Here is a 10,698-nt window from a genome sequence, read left to right as displayed (position 1 = left end):
TTTTTTTTTTTTTTTTTTTTTTTTTTTTTTTTTTTTTTTTTTTTTTTTTTTTTTTTTTTTTTTTTTTTTTTTTTTTTTTTTTTTTTTTTTTTTTTTTTTTTTTTTTTTTTTTTTTTTTTAGTGAATCGTTCGACCGGACCCCTCGGTACATTTTTGCTGAATGCACCGATGGGATTTAATAAGACGCATTTTTTGGGCTCGTTTATCATTTCGGGGATCGGTATTATTTGGAACACTGAGTTTTCTACGCGTAGCCTAGAAATACTTGAAATTTTGTCAGTGTATTCGTTTAAGATGGTGTTTCAAGAATGAGATTGCGAACGAGATTGATCGGAAACGAATGTTTGGTTTTTCAAGAAATAGGAGAATATATGAATGAAACGAAAGAGTTGAAAAATCAGAGTAGTAGAATGGAGTGGAGATTTTGTGCTTATTCTACGAGCTAGTTAATATAACGTCTGTATTGATTTCAATATTAATTTCTCCTTTGTTCTTCTATCTACATTGTAGTACGTTATATACTGTGTGTATACTGTGCATTGTAGTAGCTTACACGACAAATCGATAGAATTTCATTTATACATAAACGTTTAGAAAACAATATATCGATGAAAATTTAATTTCGTAGACACGTGATCGAATGTTATGTACGTAATTCTCTAATAATCTACGAGTGTAATTTATAAGAAGCAGTAAATAGATATTTCCTACGAGATTTTTTCCAGTTATAAGGAAAGTAAAACGAGAGCATAAATAGCACTTCAGCGTCAAACAAATAGCAGGAAGAGTTACGTCACAAAAGTTACTACAACGATCAAACAGTCAAACTCTTGTTCAACCAATCGTTCTCAAATTTTCCCAAACTCTCGTTTCTTTCCTCTCAAATATTCTCCGCCCTCTAAAAGCTCGCGTAATTAAATTCTACATTCATCCACGAATAGCAAACTCTGTTCTTATTCGCGAGAGGCGTCAGTACTCCTCGGTTGGAAAAATGTTAGGTCAGCTCTCAAGGGGCACATGGAAGCGACGAACGAAGGACGATATTCTTCTCGAGAGAATCTTCTTGGCGTCGATTCTACCCCATTCGCCAACCCGGTCATCCTTCTACCCTTCGCCGGATCATTTTCAATTTATTTTCCTACCTTTCTTTCCCGCCTCCTCTTTTTTCTCTTTCTTTTTGTCCGAATCCTTCTCTGTCCTTTTCCTGCTATCCTCCAGGGGAAAGTTGAAGGGAACGCTCTCTTTGAAACGATACAGATAGAGGCGCACGGTCCCCATGACAAAGACTCGCATCGCTGCGGGGGTAGTTGATTAATGGACTTCTTGCTACGACCGATGTACGATCGACGGGAAAAAATTAGAGAGAAAAGAGACGAACCTGCGATGTTGGACCGAGTCGGTTGAAATTGCAACGCCATTCCGCGGAAGTACGATCGATTAATTGGAGTTGTCGAGCGACCTGATCGCTCCGCTTGTCGTTGCGCGGTGTTTAATCGTTTTTTGATGGCGGTCTCGGGGCTGGCCTCACCGATCGCTCGATTATGTCCAGGTCTGCCTCGATTTTTGCATCCCCCTTTCTACTGGTTTATTATCGGACTCCAGAGACAAGTTGCTGCGCGATGATGTATCAGTTATTCGTTATCGACGTCCTAGTTCTTCTGTGGTCTTTGTGATTATTGGAGTCATATCGAGTCGTTCTCGGTTTCTTTTTTGTGATTTTTCCTTTTTTTTTTTACAAATGAGATTTTTAGATACGTTGCGGGTAAATAATTGTACAAAAAAATTTGAATTCTCTGGGAATTATATATTTTATTTTATATATCATATATTACTGTATTACTAATGCTATATTGTTACTATATTAATGTTATTATTTCACTGATTTGAAGTTTGTTTAATTCTTTACGCTTTTGTAGTGACGCTATGGACAGAGTTTTGTAAAATCTCTTTTGAAAATTACTTTCGATTACGGATATCCACCGTGAAATTTTCTCACGATTTCTTATGATATTTATTCTTAGACCTGTTTAAACAAATAATCGTACTGGAACGTTTTTTATATCCCATACCATGCGTTTATCTATTATATAGTGGCAGACAAAAAGAAAGTTTAAAATTCATCGTTGTGTACAACAACCACAATACATTAATGGTGACTTTATTGTACCAAGCTTTTTGCAATTGTAACTTTTTTTTCTACAGTTGTGGTGCTTTTTATACTGCTCGTCCTTTAAACTCTCTTCTGTCACCTACTGCGTATACGTTGTTTTACATAAATTACTTAGAAGCTGTACTGATTAACTCTAGAATAGCAATCGTCGAATATTACGATTGTTCCAAAGTTTCCTGCAATTTACCATTATTTATGTAACTTTTGAATATAAATACTTTCAGTTCTGAGAAACTGAGAAGTCTATAAAAAGTAAAGTTGATTAATTTCGCTTCTGAGGGATTCCCGTACAAATCGCGATACGATTGTTTCGTATAAAACGCCAATTGACCTACCCAATCATCCCAGTATCGATTTGTTCCCAAACGATGCAATTCTCAAAATCTTCACCTTTCTTCTCACCATCCCTTCTACAAGAATATCCTTCGAGCATTGGGAATCGATCCTTCAACTTCCAATAGAGAAGCATAATCGTCCCGTTTGTTGTTCATCGTTCGTTCAATGGACATTCCACGTTGACTGTTGCAGAAGGAGCGAAACAAGGGAAGCCAGGAACGTAGCACGAACGAGATCGATAAAGGCGATGGGGTAACGCTCGAAAATCGTTCCAACTGGGGAGCATCGTAGCTTTCCATCGTCCCTAATTGACAGGTAGAAAGAGGGTTGGGCCACCTCGGAGACCAGGAAAGAAAGGAACGACGTGCACGACACACGTTAAGAACAGGGTGGAGACAAGCACAGAAGCTAGAAGAGCAAGAAGGTCTCGAAAATTTACGAGTGAATAGCTTTGCACGCGCGTCTACGAGACAAAAGATATCTTGAAGCAGTCGTACGCTGTAACAAATGGCGGTACCGTGAAATCAGTTAACCGTACAACCGAAGCTAGAAGCTGAGGCCGAATTTCACCAACGTTCCAGCCGTGCCGGCTGAAGAATTTCCAACACGGTTTCACTTGGACTTTCTGGACTTTGGAGATCCTCTCACGTTCATCTAAGGTATTCTTCTTAGTAGCGCAGAGCCGTATTTCACGATAATCGTCCGACGAAAGTCGCGATATGGTCTCGAACGAACAATATCGAGAAAATTCGTCGATACGCAGATGAGAAGAATGTCGAGGATCCGAGGCACAGATCGCTGAAAAACCAAGAAGAGTGGATCCATCGGAGGGAACCTTAGCCAAATGGGTTAAAAACGACTGCGATGGACGGCGCGACCCCGTGCTGCTCGCAAAATGGTGATCGTGCTGCCGTCGTGGAAACGCAACAAGTGGCGATCTGTTCCTTATCCTTGAGCTATCATCGATGTTTTTTAAAGCACGGGTCGGATTCGATCCTGGACCCATCGCTCACGAACTGAGGTTCTAGCTTCGAGCTGACGCAACCCTCAAAAAGAAAAAAAGAAAAGAAAGAAAATAAGATAAAAAAAGGAAGAACGAAGAATAACGAAAGGCCGGAACTTTATTCGTATTTTCGATCGTTAATAAATATTGCGTTACGCGGGAAACGCGGAATAAATTCTTTCTGAAACGAAGAAAAGACAAAGGAAACTTTCGATTTATCGATCGGTCATTCCTCTTTCCAAAAGATCCTCGATTTTAGCTGGACAATTCTCGAAAATTCGAGATCGTGTTTGAAGACCGGATTGGTTCCACGTTGATCTTCGACGAAGCGTATTCGATCGAGGTTTCGAGTGGCTCTCGCAGACAGATTCGATCCTCTCGAGGCAAGATATTCAAGAGATATCGGCGAGAAAGAGCGTGGACGACTATGAGCAGAGCCGATGCCCAGCGAAAGAAAAGGATATCCTTGTTTCCGGAAGTCAGGGACTGTCGGCGTGGCTGCGACCACGATTCGGCGTGCTCACGGTCCGTTTTACGTTTCCACGAGCTGAGTAGAACGATCCAGGATTAATCTGAGAGACAAACCGTTACCTCGTCGGATGAGACGATGGTGATGAAGATTTCCGCGGTCGAGGCTGGCGTTCCTTTACTAAGCGCCGTCGGTCCGCGCTGCGTCGTCAAGCAGGCCACGGTGAAACGATGCGTCGCGGCGCTGTTGCTCGTCTCCGTCGCCAGTATATTTTACTACACGCATTACATCATCAGCAGCCCGCTGTCCAGGTGAGATTATCAAATTTTCCAACGATTTATGCTTCGCGTGAAATATACAGTCGTTTTTTAAATGAACACACGTGGTAGCGCATCGGCGTCGCGTTTGTTAATTAACGTAATTTTATTTTGGATACTGCTTTGGATACTGCTATTTTGGATATTCTGCTATGAAAAACATGGTCAATTATTTAGCTCTTGCAAACTAAATCCTACGATTCCAAGAAGTTTGAGAAAATTGTGTGTTTTCTTTTGAAATCGTGGAAACTTCTTTTAGGGTTAAAGCATATAAAAATATATCTTCGAAGTTAAAATGTCAATTATTTCTTTAATTATCTATGTTATTTTTAGTTACATAATACACTAACGCACACTCTCTGTTTGATGAATAATGGAGCATAATTAGTAACGTACGAAAGATATGCTTCGCGAACAGAGCGAAATGTGTTCATAGAAAATATTCATTAAGGCAATTTTTAGATCGAGACTTAAGGGACGCGGAATATTTTATTTGACTAGAGGAAAATAAACGACCGATTGTCGAGCTGATTGCAATTTAGCGGTTTTTTTTTCTCATATAGAAAATTGGAAATTGCAGAATAATATGGTACGCTGCTTGTTTTACATACTTTTGAACAAAATTCGTTAGTTGAAGTATAATTCTGCCCGATATGTTAACGCTCATCCGCGTTTATTAAAAGCTATTGGAAACTCGATGAATTAAAATTCATTTTTCGAGTCGGAAAAACATTGGCACGGCAACTCTGATAATTAAAGCTTTTGATAGATTTATTAATTCAAAAACACGTGAAACTTTTTAAAAAGTGAACAAATATGTCCTTACATTTTCTTCGTAAAAACACATTGATTGTACCGAATGTTTCCTGATAATAGATTTATGTTTAAACTATAACAAGTTGAAAACGCGAATATTAATTGATCATTTACGTTCCAACGGCGATTTGTCGAATATAATTTATACGATCCACAGTTTCAACTTCGTTATGCAGTTACATCGTTTGCGGTACCATCGTTTTGTCGTACTTTTAACATTATTCTATTATAATTATACCATTTTTCGTATATTTTCTGTTGTGTAAACCTAAATGAAAGAGGGAATCGTCGACGTAAAAGTATCAGGAATATCAGGATCGGTTAATCTGGCCGTAGAATTTCATGACTATGAGCGATAAATTGTATTTGCCACACACGAAACGTACTATTATGTGTAATGAATGGGAAACGTGACAAAGATTCTCGCTAAACACCCGGGAACGATTTATTCCTTTGATACGTAATCAAATATCTCGGCCAGCGATCAGCTGATTGCGAGTTTGAAGCTCTTTGAAGTTCTTGTCGCGTGCTTGTTATCTTACTGGGGATAATTTCGGATTAAATTTAAGAACGTTGCTACTGCAAAGCTTACTTTTGATTGATGACGTTTAGGATTTAAGAAACGATCGGAAGTTTGAGATTGTATAGAATTGTTCTTGCAATTGTTCGATCGATCTTCCATTTTATCAACCACCTTCCACATAATTTATCATCCACAACGAATTTTGCATACTTTTCATAGTATTTCACGAAATCCCGTACCCCGTTGCTCTTTTCATTTCTCTAAATTTTTATTCTACCAACAAGACAATTCCAACAGAAAATATGACATATTGAATTCCTCGTTTTTCGTTCGTTTGATAATTATGATATTTCATTAACAGAAACATCGAATTGCCCATGCCAAACTACGAAATTTCCCAACATTTCACAAACTTTGTTCATAACAAGATTCTAAACCAACAGAAGGCACAAAGTATTCACTTCCCCATTTCAAGTCATGAATCTTCGTAAAATCTGCCTTGCCGATTGTTCACTAATTTTGACCGTAACAAAATTGCAAATCGAGAGAAAGCTCAAAATGTTGAATTTCTACTTGGAGCCATGAATCTTCCTAAAATCTGTTCTGCCGATTCGAAATCGCCTTCTGTACACTCTATCACCTCCCATGAATCTTGTAATCCTACGTTTCCCAAAATCGGTGGCCTGTTCATCCTCAATTTTCCTCAATCTTGGCAAACGATCGCCACGGCTCTCGGACTCTACCGGCTAGTTGCACGGTTAATTCGACAAGACGAATAACCCTACGGGCCGAACTATTCGTCTCGGCTCGATATGGACCCAATTTAGGTTCGGATAACTTGAAGGCAATGGCCCCGCGATTGCAAACCCTCTAGTAACAGAACAAGGGAGAGAGAGAGGGGGGGAGAGAAAGAGACAAAGAGCTCTCTGGAAATCCCGCGTTATTTCGTGGTGGCGTAATTACGTACCACCAAATTGTTGCTGGCAGTTGCTTGACTCCTGGGTTTCCTTGGGGACCTATATCTTAATTGCGCGGTAATATAGTATGCGACGAGCCAGACTCTCCTCTGGCCAGCCTTTAAAGTTAATTACGCGTCCGGTAGTATTTGCAAACGATCGTGTTCCACACGCTCTTTCCTTCTGTTTCCATTTATGAGGTACGCTGTTGGCAATCGCTAGAATTTCGTGCCATGGGTTTTTCGTGATACACGCTTTAAGAGAGTCTACGTGTATGGTTATTTGACTAATTTGCAGGTAGATCTGTAAAGTGACGAGTAGGATCTCTAGTTTCTAATTTAGCAATACAATTTGTAATTCTTTTTAGCTCGAATTTAAGTGGATTTCCTGAATCTTGGTTTCTAACGTGAAATCATATTTATGACAGAAATCGTAGTTTCGATTCTTCTTTTTACAAGGTTTCATAACTTCGTATTACATCAGGTTGTCCAAAAAGTGTCTTTCTTTTACAGACCCGTCTTTTACAACAACGCATCTTTATACAAACATGAAACCTAATCTGTCGAACGTTGTAATCTTCATCTCGATAGAACAAAATGGATCATACGTAGTTCGATAAAATAATATAAAACAGAAAATATCGTGCATCCACTATTTCTTTATAAAACGAAAGAAACTTTTCGGACGACCTAATATCTTCGTCGTTACGTTACTGCAAATAATGGTCGACTTATCGTACACTGACAAATTCTAAGAATACGTGTTTAAATAGCAATTCGTCCAAATTACTGGTTGATTCAAAGCTTGCACTACAAGTTTCTAAAAGAGTTAAATAGGTTCAATTTTAGAATGTTCCGTGTAATTTGAACGGCAAGAGGAACTCTATGTAATTTTTCAATGTTAAGAACGTCGTTCTACTTCGCACAACAGTAACAAATTCCAAGGCTGAATATCTAGAGCGTAACAGATTAAATTGGATCGTTGGTAGATCAGATCGATCGATATCTTGAGATCGCGATTGATCGCCTTCGGCTGATCCAGCCGCCGGATGAACACGCCTTTCGGTTAATTGATATAGTGCTTTGCCTCGACACGGATCAATCTTAATAGATAACCTATGACCGTTCTGCAAGCAATTGTAGGTTCGGAGTAAACCGTCGTCAATCACGAAACCTAATACTCTCGCGTGGACATTGACATGTAATTTCGCATCGATGTGGCCAGGCTACGAATCTGTCCGTATTGCGTTCCAGCCCTTTGCAGCCTCGAGTGGTGCAATATTCCGAATCACGCTTGCTCGAAATCCTCCGATTTGCCTGAATATCGTCGAAACCTTACACGTGGTACCTACCAATTAATTCGACTGTAATATTTTACCTAAAAGAGGAACAGTGTAATTACTGCGTATACGAATAGAGAATAACGATTGGTACGATACAGACCTGTTTTATCGTAGAACTTTCTGTTACTTTATAGTCTGAAATACCTCGGTTGCGATATTTTTAAAATATCTCAGTCTCAATATTTTTTAAATATTTCAATTTAAACACCTAATCTTAAGCACCTAACATTTGTTAAGGAACATATCTTTCCACAGTTTTTTTAAGGTTGATTCAACGAATTTATATTTTGTAAGCTTTTAAAAAATCTGTTAAATATCTGCTATAAACTCCTGCAAATATCTGTCACACTCTGTCAATGGAACGTCTATTATTTGGATACTGTGAGAAAATTTTAAGGTTGACTTTTTCTCGACAACTTCTTGTTTCTTCTTCTTTTTTTTGGAGTGGTATAGCCCATTAGTCTCTGTTTCGATACCCACGCGACACTTTCGCCCAAAGTTGAAGAAGGTGATGAAAGATACAGGATTAGAAGATGCTTCTGCAGCAGATGCCATGCACCAAGAAGAGTGCAAGCGCATTCTCGGTCGTGGGACGCGAAATGCGGCCGGATGTTTGTCGCACGCCCAATCAGCGCCAATTCAAGCTTCTCCTCTCGACAGTTCCCTTACGTCGGCGCTAAGCCACAGACGCATGTCGTCGCGTCTTCTTCTGCGACACGACGCGTGACGCATCTTGCTGCCGAGCCGGCAATTCGAAGAAAATTGGAAACGTCCAGTCACCAGATCTGTGAATGGGCCAATTTTCTTCTGACATTGATATTTTGGTCATATTTCATTGTCGCTCTCGTGCAATCTTTCAGGATACTTGTGATCGTTGAATTCCACGCGGTTGCGAACGTAGGTCAGAAGGTCTCCTGTATCTTTAAAATTGTATTTCGCCACTGTTGTTCAATTTTCAAAAATTGTTTCATACGAATTTAATATGACATTGAAAGTTTCTTCGTTTACGAAATGGAGAGTATAATTTATTAATCTGAATAGATTAATGTACGTACGTATATTATTTATTGTAATAAGATTCAAAGCCTAGGACAATCCTTATTGGCATAAGTGCAACGTTTAGAAGATTTCGTTCGCTTTTTAACTTGTTACTTATATCTATGTTGCAGTGTTTCCAATGTAAATTTTCTAGCTTACATGTGTACCATGTCTTACATTTCAATATTATATTACAATATATTTGTACTGTGAGAGAGTTATCATAACTTATCACATGTATTATTATATTAACTTGCCAAATTATACCAAGCATCATAATATATCTCAGGGAAAAGTTTTCAAGCTTGTACCATTTAATTCGATGGCTTAACGATGTATACGCACGTCATGAAACATTTCTAACTGACAAAGCAAAATTATTAAATCATGAATCACGATCATGCGTCATTCGCGACCTCCTATAGTTGATAGTTGATAGAGAATCGTTAAAGAGCTATATATTGCGTTCTATCGAAAGTTTTAACAAAGCAGCGAGAACAGTCTTGGAACTGGAGTTTCGATGAAGTTCATCCACGAATTCACGCGAGATGGAGAAAGCCCATTAATTTCGTTCGACGAAACCGCAACAGCGGCTTTACAATATGGTGCCTCGCGAGCGAATACATTGCGTACAGGACGCTGCGGAGCGCGAAACTTGGAAAAGTTGAATATTTCGGTGTGCTCCGACCGACATTTATGCTCCAAGTTTACACAACTCGATATTACCTTGACAAGACGGATGTTCGGAATAATCAAACTTGGCGAACAACCGCGATGAATAATGTATCGCTTTCGATATGCGTGCGCGCGCCCTCGTTTTCTAATACGTTTCCGATGACACTCTGTTCACAGGCAACTATTTAACGCTACCTAGAGTTAGGAAAGATATTTTTTCCAATTGCTGGTTTTTTAAATTTCTAAAATTAATTGCACTATTTCTACTTTTTTCCCCCGAGACACACTGCACAGAGATCTGTTGAAACGTTCAACACGGGAATTACCGAACATTTCTTCGAACTTTTTTATTTTTACGATTTTTAACATTGCGTAATTGTTCTAATCTTGATACGTTCCTGATAACACATCGCGCGTTTAGAAGGAACCGCTGAACGTTGAAACGTTGAACAGTAGAAACCTCGAAGACCTTACCAGACCTTTTGTTTCTGTAATTACTACCTTAATCAGAATTTTTTATAATAATGAAACGAAAAATTAACGAAGACAAATCAATTTAAAATGGATGGATTTCAGTCCTATTAAGTTCGACGCAACTGACTTTTAACGGGAATAAAACGTTGCATCAAAATGTAAAGAGATCCATAAATAGATTACCTTGAACGAAATTGATGTCGATTTTTATTAAAATAGAACCATTGTATCATTTCAATTTTAAGGTTAGGGGGTTAAGGAAGCATATTTATACTTAGAAGGGCTAAAGGAGTAAGATTGATTTGCCTTTATTAACTATCAAGCTCGTAATTATAAAAGTTTCTAGGTGAGGGATGACCTGGTTAACAGGTTAATTATAATCATCTATGTGCATACTATAGTTAGGTATACATTGCAGGTCGGTTCTAGTGTTAAGAGAGTCAAAATTAGATTTAAGTGATTAGCTTTGATTATTCTTGAACAAAGGGACGAATCGTGTTAAGTACATGACTCACTTGAGCTTATGGATAATTAAAATTCATATAATACACTCGAATAAATCCCAAGAATTTCACGGGT

The 10,698-nt window shown here is 38.5% G+C and overlaps 1 protein-coding gene across 3 annotated transcripts in view; it reads left to right on the top strand.

Moving 5' to 3' along the window:
• The window catches only part of LOC100747040 (bifunctional heparan sulfate N-deacetylase/N-sulfotransferase), a 369,108-nt gene that overhangs the window by 271,793 nt on the left and 86,617 nt on the right, over window positions 1–10,698 (top strand). For all 3 annotated transcript variants that reach the window (XM_024372706.2, XM_033318398.1, XM_003485985.4), the window contains one exon: window positions 2,699–4,289. In XM_024372706.2, the coding sequence (XP_024228474.1) occupies window positions 4,117–4,289 (173 nt within the window). In that variant the 5' untranslated portion in view covers window positions 2,699–4,116. The remainder of the gene's footprint in view (window positions 1–2,698; window positions 4,290–10,698) is intronic.

This window comes from Bombus impatiens, unplaced genomic scaffold (genome assembly GCF_000188095.3).
Source record: "Bombus impatiens unplaced genomic scaffold, BIMP_2.2 scf_0091, whole genome shotgun sequence".
NCBI lineage: Eukaryota > Metazoa > Arthropoda > Insecta > Hymenoptera > Apidae > Bombus > Bombus impatiens.
This window is presented reverse-complemented; position numbering and strand designations above follow the sequence as displayed.